Consider the following 23,843-nt stretch of genomic DNA (forward strand, 5'->3'; position numbering starts at 1 on the left):
CATTAAATACATTTAAGGTGGAGATAGACAGATTTTTACAAGATGAGGGAGTGAAGGGTTATGGGGAGCGGGCAGGGAAGTGGCTTTGAGCCCAAGATCAGCCATGATCTTATTGAATGGCGGAGCAGGCTTGAGGGGCCGAGTGGCCTATTCCTACTCCTATTTCTTATGTTCTTATTTCTACAGCGCCTTTCACAACCTCAGGACGTCCCAAAGCGCTTTATAGCCAATGAAGTACTTTACGAAGTGTGGTCACTGTTGTAATGTGGGAAACGCGGCAGCCAATTTGCGCACAGCAAGCTCCCACAAACAGCAATGTGATAATGACCAAATCATCTGTTTTTAGTGATGTTGGTTGAGGGATAAAGATTGGCCCCAGGACACCGGGGAGAACTCCCCCTGCTCTTCTTCCAATAGTGGCCGTGGGATCTTTTACGTCCACCTGTGAGGGCAGACAGGGCCTCGGTTTAACATCTCATCCGAAAGACGGCACCTCCGACAGTGCAGCGCTCCCTCAGTACTGCCCCTCCGACAGTGTGGCGCTCCCTCAGTACAGCCCCTCCGACAGAGCGGCGCTCCCTCAGTACTGCCCCTCCGACAGTGCGGTGCTCCCTCAGTACCGCCCCTCCGACAGTGCGGCGCTCCCTCAGTACTGCCCCTCCGACAGTGCGGCGCTCCCTCAGTACCGCCCCTCCGACAGTGCGGCGCTCCCTCAGTACCGCCCCTCTGACATTGCGGCACTCCCTCAGTACCGCCCCTCCGACAGTGCGGCGCTCCCTCAGTACTGCCCCTCCGACAGTGCGGTGCTCCCTCAGTACCGCCCCTCCGACAGTGCGGCGCTCCTTCAGTACCGCCCCTCCGACAGTGCGGCGCTCCCTCAGTACTGCCCCTCCGACAGTGCGGTGCTCCCTCAGTACCGCCCCTCCGACAGTGCGGCGCTCCCTCAGTACCGCCCCTCTGACAGTGCGGTGCTCCCTCAGTACTGGCACTGGGAGTGTCAGTCTGGATTATGTGTTCGAGTCACTGGAGTGGGGGCTCGAACCCATGCCCTTCTGACTCGGAGGTGAGTGCACGACCCACGGCCAACAGCCACAGTGTCCGGCAGGCCCGAGATTGTGACCCTGACAGGGAGGAGGTGATATCCTCACAAGAGGGGGTGGGGGGGGGGGGGAGGCGGTAGTAAACATGGAATAGCGGGATTGACAGCAGTCTGGGACCAGAGTAGGTGCCTGCCTTGGTGAAGCAACAGAAGTGAGGAGGAGGGCGGGCGAGTGAGTGTTTAAGAACTTAAAGGATGAGACAAAATAACCGTTGAATTTTTTTTTTTTTTTTTTTTTAAAAAGGACTGAGGACACTGTGAATCAAGGCAAAATAAATACTTCAGGACACAACGCCCAAAGCCCACTTCCTCCTCTCCTGTCACTAGAGACACTTCAAAAGCTATTTCTGGACATTTACTGGGGGGAATTTTTTTTTTATTGCTATTTAGGGCGCAAGGTCTGTGGTGTTGGCCACAGACAGAGAGGGCCTTATTCTCCCCTCCCTTCCTCCCTCACACACACACAGAAACATAGAAGATAGGAGCAGGAGTCGGCCATTTGGCCCCTCGAGCCTGCTCCATTTAATGAGATCATGGCTGATCATCCAAATTCAGTACCCTGTCCCTGCTTTCTCCCCATATCCCTTGATCCCTTTAGCCTTAAGAAATATATCCAACTCCTTCTTGAATATATTTAATGAATTGGCCTCAACTGCCTTCTGTGGTAGAGAATTCCACAGGTTCACCACTCTCTGGGTGAAGAAATTCCTCCTCATCTCAGTCCTAAATGGCTTACCCCTTATCCTTAGACTGTGACCTCTGGTTCTGGACTCCCCCGCCATCGGGAACATCCTTCCTGCATCTAGTCTGTCCAGTCCTGTTAGTATTTTATAAGTTTCAATGAGATCCCCTCTCATTCTTCTAAACTCCAGGTGAGTATAAGCCCAATCGACCCAATCTCTCCTCATACGTCATTCCTGCCATCCCAGGTATCAGTCTGGTGAATCTTCGCTGCACTCCCTCCATGGCAAGAACATCCTTCCTCAGATAAGGTGACCAAAACTGCACACAATACTCAAGGTGTGCTCTCACCAAGGCCCTGTACAACTGCAGCAAGACATCCTTGTATCTGTACTCGAACCCTCTCGCTACGAAGGCCAACATACTATTTGCCTTCTTAACCGCCTGCTGCACCTGCATGCTTACCTTCAGCGACTGGTGCACAAGGACACCCAGGTCTCGTTGCACTTCCCCTTCTCCCAATCTATTGCCGTTCAGATAATAATCTGCCTTCTGTTTTTGCCACCAAAGTGGATAACCTCGCATTTATCCACATTATACTGCATCTGCCCAATCACCCAACCTGTCCAAATCATACTGAGTTTCTCCGCATCCTCCTCACAGCACACATGCCCACCCAGCTTTGTGTCGTCTGCAAACTTGGAGATATTACATCTAGTTCCCCCGTCTAGATCATTAGTATATATTGTGAATAGCTGGGGTCCCAGCACCGATCCCTGCGGTACCCCACTAGTCACTGCCTGCCACTCGGAAAAAGACCCATTTATTCCAACTCTTTGCTTCCTGTCTGCCAACCAGTTCTCTATCCAAATCAGTACCTTGCCCCAATCCCTTGTGCTTTAACTTTACATGCTAATCTCTTATGCGGGACCTTATCGAAAGCCTTCTGAAAGTCCAAATACAGGAAACTCTTTTTTATCCGTCACCGACGGGACCGGCGTGGTGCCGGTTTATCAAAAAGTCCGGATTACAGAGAGGTATAGTTAAAAGGTACGCGAGCCCCGTACACAGCAACATATCCAGGCTTCCCTGTTGCTTAGCAACAGGTGCAGGAACCCCGGCCACAAGATCCAGGCGTCCCTGTTGCTTAGCAACAGGTGCAGGAACCCCGGTTACATGGCCACAGATCCAGGAACTGCCACTAATATGAAGTAAAACTTACCTGAACCTACTCCTGAATTTTGCCGGTTAACAGAGATTTCCGGTTATTTAGGTGCCGGTAAATCGAGAGTTTCCTGTCCACCACATCCACTGGTTCTCCCTTATCTATTCTCACCACCTTATCACACACACACACATCACCTCCCCGTCCCCCTTTGGGGGCTGCGGTCAGAGCAACGTCGCAGAGCTGAAATCGCAGCGTTCTGACCCCAAGCGACAGGCAGTCCCTCACTCCTCCAGAAACAAGAGAGACAGAGAGCCTTCATGACAACAGAAAACGCTGGAAAAACTCAGCAGGCCAGGGCAACATCCGTGGAGAGAGGAAAAACAGAGTCAACGTTTCAGGTCGAAACCCTTCGTCAGAACTGAGAAAAAAAAAAGCAGGAAATGAAACAGATTAAAAAGCAAGTTTTGGGTCTGGGAAATGGGGGAGGGGATGAAAGAACAAAAGGGAAGGTCTGGGAGAGGCGAAGAGATATTCAAGGCGAGGCGAGATGGTAATAGGACCAGTAAAGAGACAAAGGATGGCTCGAGATGAAGTGTGAAATGCGCTGGCAGTGAGAGACAGCTGCCATGTGGGAGAGAGAAAAGGCAAACATGAGAAGGGAAACATAGAAACATAGAAGATAGGAGCAGGAGTAGACCATTCGGCCCTTCGAGCCTGCTCCGCCATTCAACGAGATCATGGCTGATCATCCAAACCCTAGCACCCGGTCCCTACACCGACAGCCATCCCACCCAAGCCCTATCCCCGTAACCCCACGTATTTAATCCCCCCTAACACTAAGGGCCAATTTTTATCATGGCCAATCAACCTAACCCGCACATCTTTGGACTGTGGGAGGAAACCGGAGCACCCGGAGGAAACCCACGCAAACACGGGGAGAATGTCTGTGTGGAGTTTGCACAGTCACCCGAGGCCAGATTTGAACCCGGGTCCCTGGCGCTGTGAGGCAACAGTGCTAACCACTATGCCACCGTGCTGAAAGAACTGAAACCTCTCTTCTAGGAATGCCCACCTTGAAGAAGTTCTGCTCTTCTCTTCGACGGGATCGCCGTTTGGCTCTTCAACCTTGTTCATCTTCATTGCTTTCGGTTTCCCTTCCATTTAATGCTCCGCCATTCAATATGATCATGGCTGATCCTCTATCTCAATACCATATTCCCGCTCTCTCCCCATACCCTTTGATGCCTTTTGGTGTCTAGAAATCTATCTATCTCCTTCTTAAATATATTCAGTGAATTGGCCTCCACAGCCTTCTGTGGTAGAGAATTCCACAGGTTCACCACCCTCTGAGTGAAGAAATTTCTCCTCAACTCAGTCCTAAATGTCCTAAAAATTAAAATTAAGAAGGGGTTTCGATAGGGTAGACGTAGAGAAGATGTTTCCACTTGTGGGGGAGACCAGAACTAGGGGCCGTCAATAGAAGAGAGTCACTAATAAATCCAATCAGGAATTCAGGAGAAACTTCTTTACCCAGAGAGTGGTGAGAATGTGGAACTCGCTACCACAGGGAGTGGTTGAAGCGAAGAGCGTCGATGCATTTAAGGGGAAGCTGGATAAACACACGAGGGAGAAAGGAATAGAAGGATATGCTGATGGGGTGAGATGAAGAGGGGCGGGAGGAGGCTGGTGTGGGGCATGTACACCGGCACGGAGCAGTTGGGCCAAATGGCCTGTTTCTGGGCTGCACATTCTACGTAAAGAGGCGAGAAAATGGGGGAAAATAACAATTGACAGTTCGCAAATCAAAAGGTTAAGACACAGTTTATCAAATTCCTGATCTAATCGTTTACCCAGCTCCTTATTGTGGTTCTGGAATGCACAAGAGAGAGCGAGAGACAGAGAGAGAGAGAGAGAGAGAGAGAGAGACAGAGAGAGAGAGACAGAGAGAGAGAGAGACAGAGAGAGAGAGAGACACAGAGACAGAGACAGAGACAGAGACAGAGACAGAGAGAGAGAGAGACAGAGGCAGAGGCAGAGACAGAGAGAACACAATCTGCTTTGCCAAGAGTTTTTGATCGAGTGGTGGCGTTTGTGGAATCTAGGACTCCACCAATGCCGGCCCACAGCCTGACCCAGTTTTCCCGTAACAACTCATGGGCCAGAGTGTGACACAATAGGCTGGATATCATATTTCACCCTCTCCCTTCCCTGAAACAACCTGACACTGGATCACTCGCGGGACCAGGAGGAACACATGATCTGTCAACAAGGGCTGCAGCCAACGCTTGTTATCTGATGGGTGATTCTCCCTCACTGTTAGTCTCCAATCCCTCACTCAATGCGAGTGGTCAGTTCTCCTCTCAACTCTTCTCCTAAGCTCCAAATTCCACCTCCCCCACCACCCCCCCGCACCACGCCTACACACTCTTTCTCCTTCCTCCATGACGGTGTTACCTCCACACTCTTGACTATTCCAACGCTCTCCTGACCGACCTGTCACCCTCCATAAACTTGAGCTCGTCCAATACTCCTGCTGCGCCCCCCCCCCCGCCCCCGCCGGTGTCCCAACTCGCACCGAGTCCCGTTCACCCATCACCCCCTGTTGCTCGCCGATCAACACTGGCTCCTGGTCCCGCCTCAATTTTAAAATTCTCAATCTTATTTTCAACTCCCTCGATGACCTCGCCACCCCCCCTCTCCCTATCTCTGTAACCTCCTCCAGCCCCACAACCCTCCGAGATCTCTGCGTTCCTCCAATTCCGGCCTCTCGCGCATCCCCCGATTTCCATCGCTCCACCATTGGCGGCCGTGCCTTCTGCCGCCTGGGCCCTAAGCTCTGGAATTCCCTCCCTAAACCTCTCCGCCTCTCTCTCCTCCTTTAAGACGCTCCTTAAAACCGACCTCTTTGACCCAGCTTTTGGTCACCTGTCCTAATATCTCCTGATGTGGCTCGGTGTCGAATTTTGTCTGATAATCGCTCCTGTGAAGCGCCCTGGGACGTTTTACTACGTTAACGGCGCTATATAAATGCAGGTTGTTGCTGTTGTTCCCTGTATCCTCACCGTGTTGAAATCAAGACTCACCGCAGAATCTCCCACTTGAACTCAATTCTTTCCCAGGAACTCCTCATCTCCCCCAGCCTTCCCCTCCTCCTGCCGATACTTAGCACCCGAGTGTGGTGTTACCCCTAACCAACTCCTTCGGATTGGTCTCATCTCCCCTATTTTCTCATAGAAATGTACGGCACAGGAGGAGGCCGTTCGGCCCATCGTGTCCGTGCCGGCTGAAAAAGAGCCCTCCGGCCTAATCCCACTTTCCAGCTCTTGATCCGTAGCCCTGTAGGTTCCTGCACTTCAAGTGTATATCCAAGTACTTTTTAAATGAGGATTTCTGCCTCGACCTCCCTTTCAGGCAGCGAGTTCCAGACCCCCACCACCCTCTGAGTGAGAAAAGTTCTCCTCAACTCCCCTCTAATCCTTCTCCCAATTACTTTCAATCTCTGCCCCCTGGTTCTTGACCTCTCTGCTAAGGGAAATAGGTCCTTTCTATCCACTCTATCCAGGCCCCTCATAATTTTATACACCTCAATTAAATCTCCCCTCAGCCTCCTCTGTTCCAAAGAAAACAACCCCAGCCTATCCAATCTTTCCTCATCGCTAAAGTTCTCCAGTCTTGGGGTGCAACATCCTGGTAAATCTCTCATTACTTAAAGGGGCTGCTCCTCGATTTTTGGCTGCACTTCAGTCCCACGCTCCTGATCTTCGGTCACCCGGTGCGGAGGGGAGTGGGCAGGGTCGGGGGGACCCCCTCGTAGGACTGCTCCTGGGCCTGGCCAAAGTGGCCATTAATAGGTCCAGGCAGCGGGGCGGGCGGTCGAGGGGGTCATCCGGCCCGATTGCCTGCCTCTCTTCCGCGGCCAAGTGGCCCTGGAGATGGAGCACTCTGTGCCCGCCGGCAGGCTCGAGGTCTCCTGAGACCGGTGGGCGCCGCGGAGACTGGAGTGCATCGTCACCCTGGCAAACCGAATTTTAGTTTAATTTGTTAAGATTTATTTAAAGTTTTGTTAAGTTACAGTTAATTTACAGGTAATTTGGTTCAATAAAAAGATGACACTCGTAAATCTCCTCTGCACCCTCTCCAGTGCGATCACATCTGTACTTCCTGTAATGAGGTGACCAGAACTGTTCCCAATCCCGGTCTGGTCCTGTACGGTCGCCCTTCAATTTAAAAACCGCACTTAAAAAACTCATTAAAAGGGGTCTTGCGCACGTCTGTGGTTTCGATTCACTCACGTCTGTACTCTGGGCTGAGCGGCCAAAGTCTAACAGCAGCAATGCTTTCCAGACAGCAACCACCTGCATTTACATAGCGCCTCTAACGTAGTAAAACGTCGCGGGGCGCTTCGCGGTACGATCGCACGGATGAGGCGTTAAACCGAGACCCCCGTCTCCCCTCTCAGGTGGACGTAAAAGATCCCACGGTCACTATTTGGAAGAAGAGCAGGGGGAGTTCTCCCTGGTGTCCTGGGCCCAATATTTATCCCTCAATCAACATCACTAAAACAGATGATCTGGTCATTATCACATTGCTGTTTGTGGGAGCTTGCTGTGCGCAAACTGGCTGCCGCGTTTCCTACACTACAACAGTGACCACACTTCAAAAAAAGTACTTCATTGGCTGCAAAGCGCTTTGGGACGTCCTGGAGTGGTGAAAGGCGCTGGAGAAATGCAAGTCTTTCTTTCTTTTACCCCATATTAGTCAGCAGGAGAGGCCGGGGAAATAAAAAGCAGTAGTTTTTTTTTTTAAATAATTGTCCTGCAGAGTTTTACACACTCCCTCAAGTCCTGGATCGATGCTGAGTGGCTCCTACATCACAGGTCAGACTTTAATTGCAGTTATAGTGAAAAGAAAGACAGCATTTGCATTTATATAGCCCCTTCAGGATGTCCCAAAGCGAAGCACAGTGAGATCCCACAAACAGCAATGTGATAATGACCAGATCATGTTTTTTAGTGATGTTGGTTGAGGGATAAATATTGGCCGCAGGACACCGGGGAGAACTCCCCCTGCTCTTCTTCCAATAGTGGCCGTGGGGTCTTTTACGTCCACCCGAGAGGGCAGACGGGACCTCGGTTTGATGTCTCATCCGAAAGACGGCACCGCTGACAGTGCGGCGCTCCCTCAGTACCGCCCCTCCGACAGTGCGGCGCTCCCTCAGTACCGCCCCTCCGACAGTGCGGCGCTCCCTCAGTACCGCCTAGGGTTGCAAAGGGGTGGAAAGTTTCCGGTAAATTTCCAGAAATTTTCCACGGGAAGTTTAGCTTGGGAATTTTGCCCAAAAAAGCACATGCTAGCATAATATTGTTTTTTTTGTATTTTTCTTTTTTTTTTTCCCCCCCACAGGTCCTCTCTTAAAATTACTAACAGAGATGGAATCTTAATTATTAAGGAATTTCTTAATCAATATATGTTTATCTTCTTACTTGGCTTGTTTTAATAATTACAAGTTTTGTGTGTGACTGTGAACAAATGTGTCCTGATTGGTTGGATGAGTGGATGAGCGATTAGCTCCCTCTATTTGTAATATTTGCATATCAAATTGTGATTGGCCTGCAGGCATCTGTAAGACTGCTATAGTTTTTTTAAGATCCAGGTTAGGGGTCCTGAGGGAAGTCATTTTGTTTTCTGCTGATGTTGTGATGATGCAGTAAGTAAATCAGACTTTATACCAAATAAACCAGTTACTTGTTGAACTCTGTTGTCCTTCAATTTAAAATATACAAAATAATACACTATTGGTGATGTAGCATCGTGTGTGTACAGGTCATGCTTCCATCACATGGAGCATCAGCAAAAATGTACTCACCCTGTTGCAATCGTGCTGATCGACCGCAGTTCGACACAGAGATGAATGCCCTTTATTTCTCTGCATAGAACAATGCCACGTTTACCGTCGGATGTGTGGAAGGATTTTACCCCAGGCATTAAAGATGGAAAGACTGTGTACATGTGCAAACACTGTAGAAAGACATATGTAAAGAATGCCACAGAGATGCAGCAGCATTTATCCAAATGCAACAACTTCACTCAAAGCTCACAGCAGTCAGCCCAGAGTTCCTCTGCTTCCATTCAAGAAGATGATGGTTCTCATTCAGCATCAGGCTCCTTATCATCAGCAACTCCTGGCCCACTTGGAAGGTTCTTTGATACAATGGATAACCATAGCCAGAAGAATGCAGATGAGTGCCTTGCTCGAGCTGTATATGCAACAGGCTCACCCCTCATGCTCACAGCCAATGTGTACTGGAAGAGATTTTTCAATGTTATTCACCCTGCATACTGTCCTCCCACTGTATTGATTTCTTTGTGGGTTCAATGATGAGACATTTATAAAAAAGAGAATGACTTTTAATCTAAGGTTTGTTCAAGACTTTATACAGCTTTTTACAGGAGACCTTGCTTCAGCTCCAGCTAAAGGTGAAACTAAAAACTCTCAGCCTGCTTGTCTGGTCACATGACCTCTGGGTCAGGCACAAGCAATCAATACCTGCAATCATGCTATTAAGGCATCATAATTGAACAGGCAAATAACATCACTATTTGCTGATATCATTACATCTCCCTTTCTTAAAACAAAAGTATTTTACTTTTAACTAACAACATGTTTTCTTTGTATTAATCTGCATTTTAACTAACACTTAATGAACTTACATTATCATTATCAAGGTTTTTTAACCTTGCTTTGTGTGTTCACATGAAATATGTCAATACACTAGAACTTGAAGAAAGAATAAGATAACATTACTTCCTTCTATAACAATAGTCCTTAAATTTGCTCAATGAGTCTCTCAGGAGGCTTCACGTGTCTTGAGGATTTTATGATCGATTGTCCTTGAATCTGAGTTGTTGCCTCAGATGATGTGTTCTCAGCTGTGTGATCAGGTTGTTCAACAGTATCAGTCTCTTGACCGGCTGTGGCTGGTTCCATGAGAAGATCGACGATTTCTTCTCAGAACAACACCCTCATCTGTCTGAATGGTGTATGATCTTGGTTGAACTTCACTCAGGACAGTTCCCTTCTCAGTCCATGTGTTTGTTTTGTCTTTGAACCTTACTCGGTCACCAGTGTGGAGTTCAGGTAGGTTTTGTGTTCCTCTGTCATAATAGTACTTTTGCTTTTCTTTCTGTTGTTCTTTGAACTTCCTCACTTTCTCCCCCTCCTTTGTTTTCAGGAGGTTCTCCGGGATGGGTAGGTTTGACCTTAGCCGACGTCCCATCAGGAGTTGGGCTGGTGACATACCACACTCGAGCGGCGTTGTGCGGTATACAAGCATGCTTTGGTAGAAGTCAGTTCCACTGTCTTTTGCCTTGTACATCAGTCTTTTCACTGTCTGGACCGATTTTTCCACTAATCCATTGGACTGTGGATAGTGAGGACTTGACGTTGTGTGGACAAAGTCCCACTCTTTGGCAAAGTGTCGGAAATTTGCATTGTTAAACTGGGGTCCGTTATCTGTGAAGACCTCGCTTGCCATGCCATGTCTGGAGAATATGGCTTTCATACTTCTTATCACAGCTTCTGCAGTGGTGGTGTACAGTCTACAAACCTCTGGATACAGGGAGTAATAGTCTGTGACGACAAGATAGTCCTTCCCTTGACATACGAATAGGTCAGCGCCTACCTTCTGGTAAGGTCTGTCTGGTGCTGGGTGTGGCTTTAGTGGTTCTACCGGATTGCTTGCTCAATATTTCAGGCATATTGTGCAGTTTGACACCTCATTTGTCACATCTTGGTTGATTCGTGGCCAGTACATCACCTCTCGTGCTCTTTTCTTACACTTTGATTCCCAGATGTCCTCCATGGATCTTTTTTAGCATCTCTTTTCTCAGGCTCTTTCGGATAACTATTTTATTTCCTTTGTAGATGATGTCTTCGACCACTGATAGCAGAGTACTGGAACTGCAGGGCGGAACTATGTCAGGTGAGCAGTCTTGCTTCATGTTGGGCCATCCATCCAAGGTGCTTTTCCTCAGTCGTCTCATTGTTTCATCTTTGTTTGTCTCAGTCTTTACGAGCTCCATTTTTGCATCTGCTATGGGCAGTGCACTTGTGATCATGTCCACGTAGGCGTTCACTTTTTCATCCATTGTGGTGTTTGCGGGCTCACTTGGGTCAACAGCTCTGGACAACGTGTCTGCTGTATACATCAGCTTACCCGGTGTGTACGCAACATTCAGTGTATAGCGTTGCAGCCTGATCATCATTCTTTGTATTCTAAGCGGACAGCTATTCAGTGGCTTTTGGAACAATGCAATCAAGGGTTTATGGTCAGTCTCTACACGGATTGCTTGTCCTGCCACAAACTGGTGAAATCTTTCACAGGCGTATGTGATGCTGAGCAGCTCCTTTTCTATTTGAGCATATCGCGTCTCCGCGTCTGTCATTGAGTGCGATGCATATGCAATAGTTTTCCAGCGGTCATATTGTTGCAGAAGAACGGCACCGAGCCCACTCTGTGATGCATCTGATGATATCTTGATGGGTCTTGCTGGGTCATAAAACCTCAGAACTGGTTCCTCTGTGAGCAGTTTCTTTAGATCGCTCCATGACTTCTCATGCTCATGATTCCATTCCCATTCTATGTTCTTTTCAGTTAGTCTTCTCAGTGGCGCTATTTTTTCCTGAGAGGTTGGATATGAATTTACCCATGTAGTTGATCATTCCATTAAACCTCTGCACGTCCTTTTTGCATTGTGGCCTTGGCATATTCTCAATGGCGGACACCTTTCTGGGATCTGGTCTGATGCCCTCACTGCTAAGGATATCTCCCACGAATGTCAGTTCTGTCACCCCGAGCTGGCATTTCTCTCTATTCAGCTTCAGGTTTGTTTTCCTTGTTGCTTCCAGCACTTTTTTCAGTCTCTCGTCATGCTCAGTTCTCGTGGTTCCCCATACTATGATGTCATCCATTGATGTATCAACTCCCTCCAGGTGCTCATAGATCATATGGATAGTCTTGTGATACACTTCAGGAGTTGAGGCAATGCCAAATGGTAACCTTAGGAATCTGTATCTGCCATATAGAGTGTTGAACATGCACAGTCTTGAACTTGCTTCGTCCAGCTTCATCTGCCAAAATCCTGAGGATGCATCTAACTTGCTGAAATATTTTGCATTTGCAAACTGTGCCATGATTTCCTCACGTGTAGGAAGCTTGAAGTGCTCTCTCTTTATTGCTCTGTTTAGATCTCTTGGATCCAGGCAAATTGAGCTTTCCATTCTTTTTGTCCACTACGACGAGGGAACTCATCCACTCAGTTGGCTCATCTATCTTCTGAATCACGTTCAGGCTTTCCATCCTGTCCAACTCTGCCTTCAGTTGCTTTTGAAGAGCAAACGGAACTTTTCTGCATGGATGTATGACCGGTGTCATACTTTTATCTACTCTGATCGTGTGTTCTCCTGGAATGCAGCCTAGGCCCTTAAATAGGTCTTTGTACTCTTTCTTGAGTTCATCATAGACTGTCTCTCCTTCGCTTTCCACAACGAGGACTCTCTTTACCAGAAATAATAACAGAAAATGCTGGAAAAACTCAGCAGGTCAGGCAACATCCGTGGAGAGAAATTGGAGTTGACGTTTCGGGTTTGACCCTTCTTCAAAACTGGAGAGAAAAGGAACTAGATCGAAGGCAGGGCTGCGATCGGACAAAAGAATAAAAGAACCAAAAGAAGTAAAAGAGATTAGAAGCTAGACGAGATGGTAATTCAGTCTCTCACAGGCTTTTAAACCTAGTATGGCTTGCACCTCCTTTGGCACCACGATTAATGCTAGCGTGTGCTCTCTGTCCTTGTGTGTTACTTTGACAATGCATTTTCCTTTCACTGGTATATCAGTACCTGAGTATCCGGTCACTTTCACTTGTATTCCATGTAATTTTGGTCTGGGTCTAATTCTCTTAAAATCGGTCTCTGATATCACATTAACTTGTGCTCCAGTATCCAATTTAAATGGAATGTGTATGTCGTTCACTTTTAGTGTCAACATCCAGTCTCTTTCTTCTTTTTTGTTTTCTGACACCACATCTACATAGAATTCCTCTATCTCGCTTTCATCTACTGTATGGACCTTGCTTTGTTGCGCTTGGTTCTTACAGCAACGGGCATAATGGTTGTTTTTGTTGCATCTATTGCATGTTTTACCATATGCTGGACACTTTCTTGGTGGATGCTGTGTACCGCATCGACTACATGACTTCCGATTGTCCCTTTCATTTTCGTTTGCTGGCCACGTCTCTTTTTTCACATTGGCGCTCTCTTTGTTAAACGGTTTGTATCCGTTTTTTCTCACTGCATCCACGTTGCAGCTACTGTCACTGAACAGCTCCTTTGCCTGCAACTTCACAGTCTCTGTAGCTCTACACAGTGCTATGGCTTTTCCCAGGTCTAGATCTTGCTCTCTTAGCAGTCTTTCCTTTAGACCATTATCTGGAATACCACACACCAGTCTGTCTTTTATCAGCGAGTCTGTGAGTCCCCCAAATTCACACGATTTGCTTCGGTTTCTCAGTTCAGTCACATACTGATCAATAGTCTCGCCGATTTTCTGTACACGTGAAAAATTTGTGCCTCTCAAAGGTCACGTTGCATTTAGGTATGCAGTAGGCCTCAAACTGTTCCATTATTTTATCTAGCTTCATTTTGTCTGCATCAACATCAAATGTGAAGTTATTATACACCTCGAGCGCTTCATCACCCACGACATGTAAGAACACGGACGATTTCTGTTTATCACTTTTCTCGTCAGCTCCGATTGCCGCTAAATACAACCCCAAATGCAGTTTGAACTTTCTCCAATTTTCGGCCACATTACCTGACAACTGAAGCGTCGCTGGTGGGTGTAATCCTTCCATTTTTTCCACTTTGTTAGCTATTCTCCAAGGTAAGTAACGATTTTCTCTTTTGGCTTGCTAATCTGTGGAGAGCTGATTCAACTTCCGATTTTTATTTTATTTTTTTCGATTTTTTTTTTTTTCCCGATTCTCTTTCATCCACTTCTGACACCATGTATTGATTTTTTTGTGGGTTCAATGAGGAGACATTTATAAAAGAGAATGACTTTTAATCTAAGGTTTGTTCAAGACTTTATACAGCTTTTTACAGGAGACCTTGCTTCAGCTCCAGCTAAAGTGAAACTAAAAACTCTCAGCCTGCTTGTCATAGAGTCATAGAGTTTTACAGCACAGAAAGAGGCCCTTCGGCCCATCGTGTCTGCGCCGCCCATCCATCCCTGTCCAGTCTAATCCCATTTTCCAGCATTTGGTCCATAGCCTTGTGTGCAATGGCATTTCAAGTGCTCATCCAAATGCTTCTTGAATGTTGTGAGGGTTCCTGCCTCTACCACCCTTTTAGGCATTGAGTTCCACATTCCAACCACCCTCTGGGTGAAAAAGTTCCTCCTCAAATCCCCTCTAAATCTCCTGCCCCTTACCCTGAATCTATGCCCCCTTGTTATTGGCCCCCCTACTAAGGGGAAAAGTTCCTCTTTATCTACCCTATCTATGCCCCTCATCATTTTGTACACCTCAATCAGGTCCCCCCTCAGCCTTCTTTGCTCCAAGGAAAACAACCCCAGCCTGTTTAGTCTTTCTTCATAGCTGAGGCGCTCCATCCCAGGTAACATCCTGGTGAATCTTCTCTGCACCCTCTCCAAAGCAATCACATCCTTCCTATAGTGAGGCGACCAGAACTGCACACAGTACTCCAGCTGTGGCCTCACCAGCGTTTTGTACAGCTCCATCATAACCTCCCTGCTCTTATATTCTATGCCTCGGCTAATGAAGGCAAGTATCCCATATGCCTTTTTAACCACCTTATCTACCTGTTCCGCTGCCTTCAGGGATCTATGTACATGTACACCAAGGTCCCTCTGACCCTCTGTACTTCCTAGGGTCCTACCACTCATTGTGTATTCCCTTGCCTTATTTGTCCGTCCAAAATGCATCACCTCGCACTTTTCAGGGTTAAATTCCATTTGCCACTTTTCCGCCCATCTGACCAACCCGTTTATATCGTCCTGTAGCCTGAGGCTTTCCTCCTCGCAATTTACCACCCCACCAATTTTCGTGTCATCTGCGAACTTACTGATCATACCTTTTACATTCTCATCCAAATCATTTATGTAGATCACAAACAACAAGGGACCAAGCACCGATCCCTGAGGTACCCCACTGGACACAGGCTTCCAGTCACAAAAGCAACCTTCGACCATCACCCTCTGCCTCCTGCCACTCAGCCAGTTTAGGATCCAACGTGCCAAGGCACCCTGGATCCCATGGGCTCTTACCTTCTTGACCAGTCTCCTATGCGGGACTTTGTCAAAAGCTTTACTGAAGTCCATGTAAACCACATCCACAGCATTTCCCTCATCCACCCCCCTAGTCACCCCCTCGAAAAATTCAATCAGATTTGTCAGACATGATTTACCCTTGACAAAGCTATGCTGACTATCCCCGATTAATCCTTGCCTCTCCAAGTGGAGACTAATTTTGTCCCTCAGAATTTTTTCCAATAATTTCCCTACCACAGATGTTAGGCTCACTGGCCTGTAATTCCCTGGTTTATCCCTGCTACCCTTCTTGAATAATGGTACTATATTAGCTGTTCTCCAGTCTTCTGGTACATCCCCTGTGGCCAGAGAGGTTCTGAAAATTTGTGTCAGAGCCCCTGCAATCTCCTCCTTTGCCTCCCACAGCAGCCTGGGATACATCTCGTCCGGGCCTGGGGATTTATCCACTTTTTGGCCTGCTAAAACCGCTAGCACCTCCTCCCTCTCGATGCTAATATGTTCAAGTATGTCACAGTCCCCTTGCCCGATTTCTATGTCTGCATCGTCTTTCTCCATAGTGAACACAGATGCAAAAAATTCATTTAAAACCCCACCTACATCATCTGGCTCTACACACAGATTGCCACTTTGGTCCCTAATGGGCCCTACCCTTTCCCTGGTTATCCTCTTGCCCTTAATATACTTATAAAACATCTTAGGATTTTCCTTTATTTTGCTCGCCAGTGTTATTTCATGGCCCCTCCTCGCCCTCCTAATTTCTTTTTTAAGTATGCCCCTGCACTTTTTATACTCCTCTAGGGCTTCTTCTGTCTTTAGTAACTGCCAAAAGCCCCCCTTTTATTTCTAATGCATTTTTGTATATCCCTTGTCATCCAAGGTTCCCTTTGCTTGTTGGTCCCACCCTTGACCCTTACAGGAACATGTTGGCGTTGTACTCTCTCTATTTCCCTTCTGAAAGTCTCCCACTGTTTTGATGTGGATTTTCCTATAAGTAGCTGCTCCCAGTCCACTTTGGCCAGATCCTGCCTTATCATATTAAAATCGGCCTTCCCCCAATTTAGAACCCTTATTTCCGGGCCGTCTTTGTCTTTTTCCATGACCACCTTAAATCTCACCGAATTATGGTCACTGTCGCCAAAATGCTCTCCTACTGATACTTCCACCACTTGCCCGGCTACATTCCCCAGAATTAGGTCCAGTACCGCCCCCTCTCTTGTAGGACTTTATACATGTTGGCTCAAAAAGCTCTCCTGGATGCACTTTAAGAATTCTGCACCCTCCAAGCCTTTCACACTCTGACTATCCCAATTAATATTGGGGAAGTTGAAATCCCCCACTATTATTTTCGCACTTTTCTGAGATTTGCCTACATATCTGTTCCTCTATCTCCCCCTGACTGTTTGGGGGCCTATAGTACACTCCCAGCAAAGTGCTTGCCCCCTTTTTGTTTTTAAGTTCTACCCATATGGCCTCATTAGAGGAACCCGCTAATATATCATCCCTCCTTACAGCAGTAATTGACTCCTTAATTAATATTGCAACACCCCCTCCCCTTTTACACCCCCCTGTCTCGCCTGAAGATTCTATACCCCAGAATATTGAGCTGCCAGTCCTGACCCTCCCTCAACCATTTCTCCGTGATAGCAACAATATCGTACTCCCATGTGTTCAACAACACTTTCAGTTCATCCACCTTATTTGCAAGACTCCTTGCATTAAAATAAATGCCTTCCAGCCCTGCCATATTCCCTTTTGCCTTCACATATTTGCTCTGCCTTCCCAGCTGACTTGTTTTTTCCTCTGTATTTGGCTGTAAATCACCCCCTACTATAGCTCCACTCTGTACCCCATCCCCCTGCCAAGTTAGTTTAAACCCCCCCCAGCAGTGCTAGCAAACCTCCCCGCAAGGATATTGGTTCCCCTCTGGTTCAGGTGTAAACCGTCCGACTTGTACAAGTCCCACCTTTCCCAGAAGCAGACCCAGTGATCCAGGAAACTAAAGCCCTCCCTCCTGCACCATCCCTTTAGCCACGCATTCATCTGTTCTATCTTCCTATTCCTATACTCACTAGCACGTGGCACCGGGAGTAATCCAGAGATTACAACCTTTGAGGTCCTGCTCTTTAATCCTTCACCTAGCTCCCTAAATTCTTGCTGCAGGACCTCATCCCTCTTTTTACCTATGTCGTTGGTACCAATGTGGACCACGACCACTGGCTGTTCACCCTCCCCCTCCAGAATGCCCTGCAGCCGCTCAGTGATATCCTTGACCCTGGCACCAGGGAGGCAACAAACCATCCTGGATTCACGTCTACAGCCACAGAAACGCCTATCTGTTCCCCTTACTATAGAATCCCCTACCACTATTGCTCTCCCACTCTTTTTCCCCCCTTCCTGGGCAGCAGGAGCACCACCAGTGCCAGGAAGTTGGCGGCTGCTGCTGCCTTCCCCTGGTGAGTCATCCCCCTCAACAGTATCCAAAGCGTTTGAGAGGGGAATGGTCACAGGGGTCTCCTGCACTACCTGCCTGCTTCTATTGCTCCGCCTGGTGGTCACCCATTTCCTATCTTCCTGTGCAGCCCTTCCCTGCGGTGTCTGGTCACATGACCTCTGCTGGTCAGGCACAAGCAATCATGCTATTAAGGCATCATAATCGAACAGGCAAATAACATCACTATTTGCTGATATCATTACACCCACCAGACATGCTTTGTCTACTTATTTGCTGGAGGCTGAGTATAACAGAGTCCAAGGAAAGCTCAAAGAAACAATAGCGATGGCAGACTGTGTTGCAGTTATCTCAGATGGGTGGTCAAATGTACGAGGGGAGGGCATCATAAACTACATCGTCTCCACTCCTCTCCCAGTGTTCTTCAAGAGCACAGACACGAAGGACAACAGACACACAGGCACATACATTGCTGATGAGCTGAAAGCGGTCATCAATGATCTTGGATCACAAAAGGTCTTTGCAGTAGTTACTGACAATGCTGCGAATATGAAGGCTGCTTGGGCTCAAGTGGAGGAGGCCTACCCTCATATTACGTCTATTGGGTACGCAGCTCATGGGCTTAACCTGCTCCTCAAGGACATCATGGGTTTGAGAACCATGGAAGCACTGTACAAGAGAGCCAAGCAAGTTGTTAAGTATGTCAGGGGAAAACAGGTAGTTGCAGCAACCTACAACTCCAAGCAAATGACAAAGAACAAGAACACCACACTGAAGCTGCCCAACAACACTAGATGGGGTGGTGTTGTCATAATGTACAACAGCCTTCTGGAGGGTAAGGAGTCGCTGCAAGAAATGGCAATATCCCAGTCTGGGGATATGGAAACCACCATCAAGAAAATACTGCTGGATGATGTGTTTTGGGAGAGAGAGTGGTTAGCAGCCTTAAACTACTCTCACCAGTAGCATCTGCAATTGCTCAGATTCTACCCTCTCACACCATCTCAATCTGGATGTGGGCAAAGTTCTGGGAAGTCTGGCAAAGTTCTCTACCAAGCAAGGTCTTTGGAATGGGGATGGGATATGGGAATCATGCAAGCATATCAGTGCACATACCTGGTGGAAGGGACTTTGTGCATCTGAGGCCCTGTCACCTATTGTATCGGTGATACTCCAAATCCCACCTTCATCAGCGGCCTCTGAACGAAACTGGTCACTTTTTGTGAATACGCATACAAAGGTGCGCAACAGGCTGACTAACAAGAGAGTGGAGAAACTGGTGGCTATCCGGGCGAACCTACAACTTATTGAGCCAGATACAGAAGTGTCCACCACACAGCTAGACACTGACACAGAGGAGGAAATGGGCACGTCAGAGCCAGAGTCAGAGAATCAGGAGGAGCAATGAGGAGTAGAAGACTCAGAAGACTCATGAGTAGAAGACTCAAAGGGACAAAATAAGGACAAATTACAGGCTAAATAAGCTGACGCTCTTTTTATTTTATTTTAGATGTGTCTTTTTTGTGGGGGTTCAATAAAGTTCAAAATTATAACCTAAATAAAGTTTTGAAAGCCTGTTTTTATTTGTATGGAACAGTATGTCTATTTTGACGACAAAGATAATATAAGGGTCAGAGACAAAAACCATCAGTGTGCAAAAAAACTCTAAATTCCCATAAATTCCTGAAAATTCCCATGGAAAGTTTCCTCTTTTAAAAATTCCCAGAATTTTGCAACCCTAGTACCGCCCCTCCCTCAGTGCTGCCCCTCCGACAGTGCGGCGCTCCCTCAGTACTGCCCCTCCGACAGTGCGGCGCTCCCTCAGTACCGCCCCTCCGACAGTGCAGCGCTCCCTCAGTACCGCCCCTCCGACAGTGCGGCGCTCCCTCAGTACCGCCCCTCCCACAGTGCGGCGCTCCCTCAGTACCGCCCCTCCGACAGTGCGGCGCTCCCTCAGTACTGCCCCTCCGACAGTGCGGCGCTCCCTCAGTACCGCCCCTCCCACAGTGCGGCGCTCCCTCAGTACCGCCCCTCCCACAGTGCGGCGCTCCCTCAGTACTGCCCCTCCGACAGTGCGGCGCTCCCTCAGTACTGCCCCTCCGACAGTGCGGCGCTCCCTCAGTACCGCCCCTCCCACAGTGCGGCACTCCCTCAGTACCGCCCCTCCGACAGTGCAGCGCTCCCTCAGTACTGCACTGGGAGTGTCGGCCTGGATTACGTGCTCAAAGACTCGCATTTCTATAGAGCCTTTCATGTAATCAGGATATCCCAAAGTGATTCACAGCTAACCAATCTGAAGTGCCATCAGAGTTACTATGCAGACACACCCGGCAGCCAAATGCTGCACTGCAAGATCCCAAAAAAACAGCAAATGAGACAAATGACCAGATAACCTGTTTTTAAAAAAAAAGTATTGTTGTTTAAGGATGTAGTATTGCCCAGGACACCGGGGAGAACTCCCCTGCTCTTCTTCCAATAGTGGCCGTGGGATCTTTTACATCCACCTGAGAGCCTCGGTTTAATGCCTCTTCCGAAAGACGGCACCTCCGACAGTGCCTCGGTAGTGCTACCCACTGAGTTGAACCGATACTTGAGGATCAATATTTAGTTATATATATATTGGGGTGCGGCTATTCAGAGAGAGGGGCTCGCGATATTCTAGTTAGCAGGCTGTGGGGAGGGTTTGGGGGTTGGAGGGGGGTAACATTTGTTGAGAATAGATCAATAACAGTGGGCAGCACTCTCGCCTCCGAGTCAGAAGGTAGTGGGTTCAAGCCCCTCTCCAGAGACTTGAGCACAAAAATCCAGGCCAACACTCCCAGTGCGGGACCGAGGGAGCGCCGCACTGTCGGAGGGGCGGCACCGAGGGAGCGCCGCACTGTCGGAGGGGCGGCACCGAGGGAGCGCCGCACTGTCGGAGGGGCGGCACCGAGGGAGCGCCGCACTGTCGGAGGGGCGGCACCGAGGGAGCGCCGCACTGTCGGAGGGGCGGCACCGAGGGAGCGCCGCACTGTCGGAGGGGCCGTCTTTCGGTTGAGACGTTAAACCGAGGCCCCGTCTGCCCTCTCAGGTGGACGTAAAAGATCCCACGGCCACTATTGTAAGAAGAGCAGGAGGAGTTCTCTCCAGTGTCCTGGGGCCAATATTTATCCCTCAATCAACATAATTAAAAACAGATGATCCGGTCATTATCACATTGCTGTTTGTGGGAGCTTGCTGTGCGCAAACTGGCTGCCGCGTTTCCTACATTACAACAGTGACTACACTTGGAAAAAAACAAAGTACTTCACTGGCTGTTAAGCCCTTTGGGATGTCCGGTGGTCGTGAAAGGCGCTATAGAAATGCAAGTCTTTCTTTTTCGTTTGAACAGTACTGAAAGCACAAACCTTTTTTTTTCCAAAAGCTAAGGGGCACACGATATACCTCGTGGTGTCCGAATTAAACCATGTGGAGAGTCTAGACTTGACTATTCCAACGCACTCCTGGCCGGCCTCCCACATTCCACCCTACGTAAACTTGAGGTCATCCAAAACTCGGCTGCCCGTGTCCTAACTCGCACCAAGTCCCGTTCACCCATCACCCCCTGTGCTCGCTGACCTACATTGGCTCCTGGTTAAGCAACGCCTCGATTTCAAAATTCTCATCCTCGTGTTCAAAACCCTCCGTGGCCTCCTCGCCCCCCCCCTCCCTATCTCTGTAACCTCCTCCAGCCCCACAACCACCCCCGAGATCTCTGCGCTCCTCCAATTCTGCCCTCTTGAGCATCCCCTGATTTTAATAGGTCAACCATTGGCGGCCGTGCCTTCAGCTGCCTGGGCCCCTGAGCTCTGGAATTCCCTCCCTAAACCTCTCCGCCTCTCTCTCCTCCTTTAAGACGCTCCTTAAAACCTGCCTCTTTGACCAAGCTTTTGGTCACCTGCCCTAATTTCTCCTTATGTGGCTCGGTGTCAAATTTTTTTGCCTTAAAATATTCCTGTGAAGCGCCTTGGGACATTTTACTACATTAAAGGCGCTATACAAATGCAAGTTGTTGTTGAGAGGGGATGGGGTGCAAGAGGGCAGCGCAGAGCGGGCGATGAATACAGATTTGCACTGAATCAACAGGATGCCGGGGGCGATCCATATTGTGTGCTTCCTTCATACTGTACAAGTCATCTGTACAGTATCCCTGAGCCAAGGGGTGGCTTTTGCCCAAACACAGTCCAGCCAGCAAGTCAATAAACACAACAGAACAGATTAAAAGCAGAGAGCAAAACAGACAGGGGGAGAGAGAGCAGAAAAATCAGAATCCTTTCGCCTTAGATGGATATACATTCGAAAGGAGAAAGGGCAATGGTGATTTGGAACTGGGCATGTTCATTCAGCCAACAGTTCAGTGCAGAAGAAACCCTGCCTTAAAAGTTTCCAAACCTCTTTATTTTAAAAGTCTAGTTTAGTCTGTGCATTATAACACACACACACACACTGGGCCGGTGTGTCCCAAGCTGACAGGGAAGGAAGGAAAAGAAAGTGAGAGGGGGCGGGGGGGGAAGAGAAAAAAAGTTTCTTTTCTCTGTTTCCCAAACTTACCGATAGTGGAGATGTAAGTGTTGTTGAAGTTGTCATCTGCGAAACGGATGATCAGACAAGTCTTGCCCACCCCGCTGTCGCCGATCAGCAGCAGTTTGAAGAGATAATCGTAAGCTTTCGCCATTTTAGAGCTGTGTGTGTGTGTCTGTGTGTTTTTTTTAGGGAAGGCACGAGAACTCCCTGTTTTCACAGTCAAGGAATGGCTCCACCTCCGCCTGCTTATTAACATCGGCCAAACCCCCACCACCTCTCAAACTCACTCAAACAAACTAAAATTGGACGGGACTTTCCTGTTTATCGAAAAGAGAAAGTTGGGGAGGGGGGGAAAAAAAAAAAAGTTTTATAAAGTTCTGCCCAACTTTCTTAAAGGGGAGGGGAAGCTGATAGTTGCCCTGGGGAGGAGCCAATATAAATCGGCTAATGAGACAATTTAAAGGCTTCCCTTCCCCCTCCAACGATATTTTTAGTTTGGGTTGGAAGGTAAGTTGGGATATTATTTCACAATCAGAAACTCTTCCTTACATTTGGCTTAAAGTTAAGGGCGGGGAAATACGCGGTTGCTTTGCGCCCGGGCGCGGCGAGGTCTGCGCCGCTCGCGAAATTGGCCGGACGTTTTGCGGCGGCGCTGAACACTACCGCCACCGTCTCCTGCGCCGGCTGATCGTGACGCCAGTCGAGCGCGCAGCGCCCCCGGACCGGATATTGAGTGGCGCCCCCCCCCCTGCCTTACCGCCTGCCGCTAGCAACGACAGGTTGAGGGGAGCGTTTTTGCAGTCGGGAGGGGACTGAGGGAGCGCTATTTAAAGGCGGCCGCTCCCTGCCTTTGATTGTCGGCGACATTTTTGCACCATGCATTCTGAGAGAGAGAGACTTCTGGAGAGATTCAACGCTGTGTGAAGGAGTTTTGGGTACTGAGCAGCACTTTGCAGGTTCATTTTGATTTGCCCTTCCTTGCATCGATTTAGAAGAGACTGTGGGGGCTGCACTCTGAGCTCTTTCCCTGGGCCTCTCCATTGTTCTTTCCAGCAGAATTGATGTACAGGTCTCTCCAGGCCGCGATTCAAGGCTGCATTGAGCAGGGTGTGGATGGAGAGCAAGATCGACCCTCCCCTTTAAGAACCGGCCGGCGGCAGTGTGTCTGTGGTCCATTGCTGACTGACATCACATGAGCTTCGCCAGCGCTCTGAGGTAGCGCCTCGCTCCTCGGCCTTAAGAGAGGTGTGAAGCGCCTGATTTAGCGCTCCAATCACCTCCAGGGGGTCCTGGGCCTGGCGAAGAAGGCCATTAATTGGTCCAGGCAGCGGGCGGTCGAGGGGGTCGTCCGGCCGGATTGCCTCCCTCTCTTCCGTGGCCATGTTCGCGCCCGGGTGGCCCTAGAGCTGGAGCACGCGGTGTCCGCCGGCGCGCTAGATCACTTTCGTGACCGGTGGGCGCCGCGGGGACTGGAGTGCATAATTGGGCTGGAGAACCAAATTTTAATTTGATTATTAAGGTTTATTTGATGTTTTATTGGTTTATTACAGTTTGATT

General features: G+C 48.6%; 1 protein-coding gene across 1 annotated transcript in view; it reads right to left on the bottom strand.

The window, feature by feature from the left end:
• The window catches only part of LOC147086522 (ras-related protein Rab-13-like), a 61,528-nt gene extending 38,876 nt beyond the window's left edge, over nt 1–22,652 (bottom strand). Inside the window, exon 1 of the mRNA XM_085978632.1 lies at nt 22,314–22,652. Coding sequence (XP_085834758.1) covers nt 22,314–22,542 — 229 coding nt within the window. The 5' untranslated portion in view covers nt 22,543–22,652. The remainder of the gene's footprint in view (nt 1–22,313) is intronic.
• Between the last annotated feature and the right edge of the window lie 1,191 nt (nt 22,653–23,843).

Source organism: Somniosus microcephalus, unplaced genomic scaffold (genome assembly GCF_052327205.1).
Source record: "Somniosus microcephalus isolate GS21.2 unplaced genomic scaffold, FLI_Smic_1.0 unresolved_chr7, whole genome shotgun sequence".
In the NCBI taxonomy this organism is placed as follows: Eukaryota; Metazoa; Chordata; class Chondrichthyes; order Squaliformes; family Somniosidae; genus Somniosus; species Somniosus microcephalus.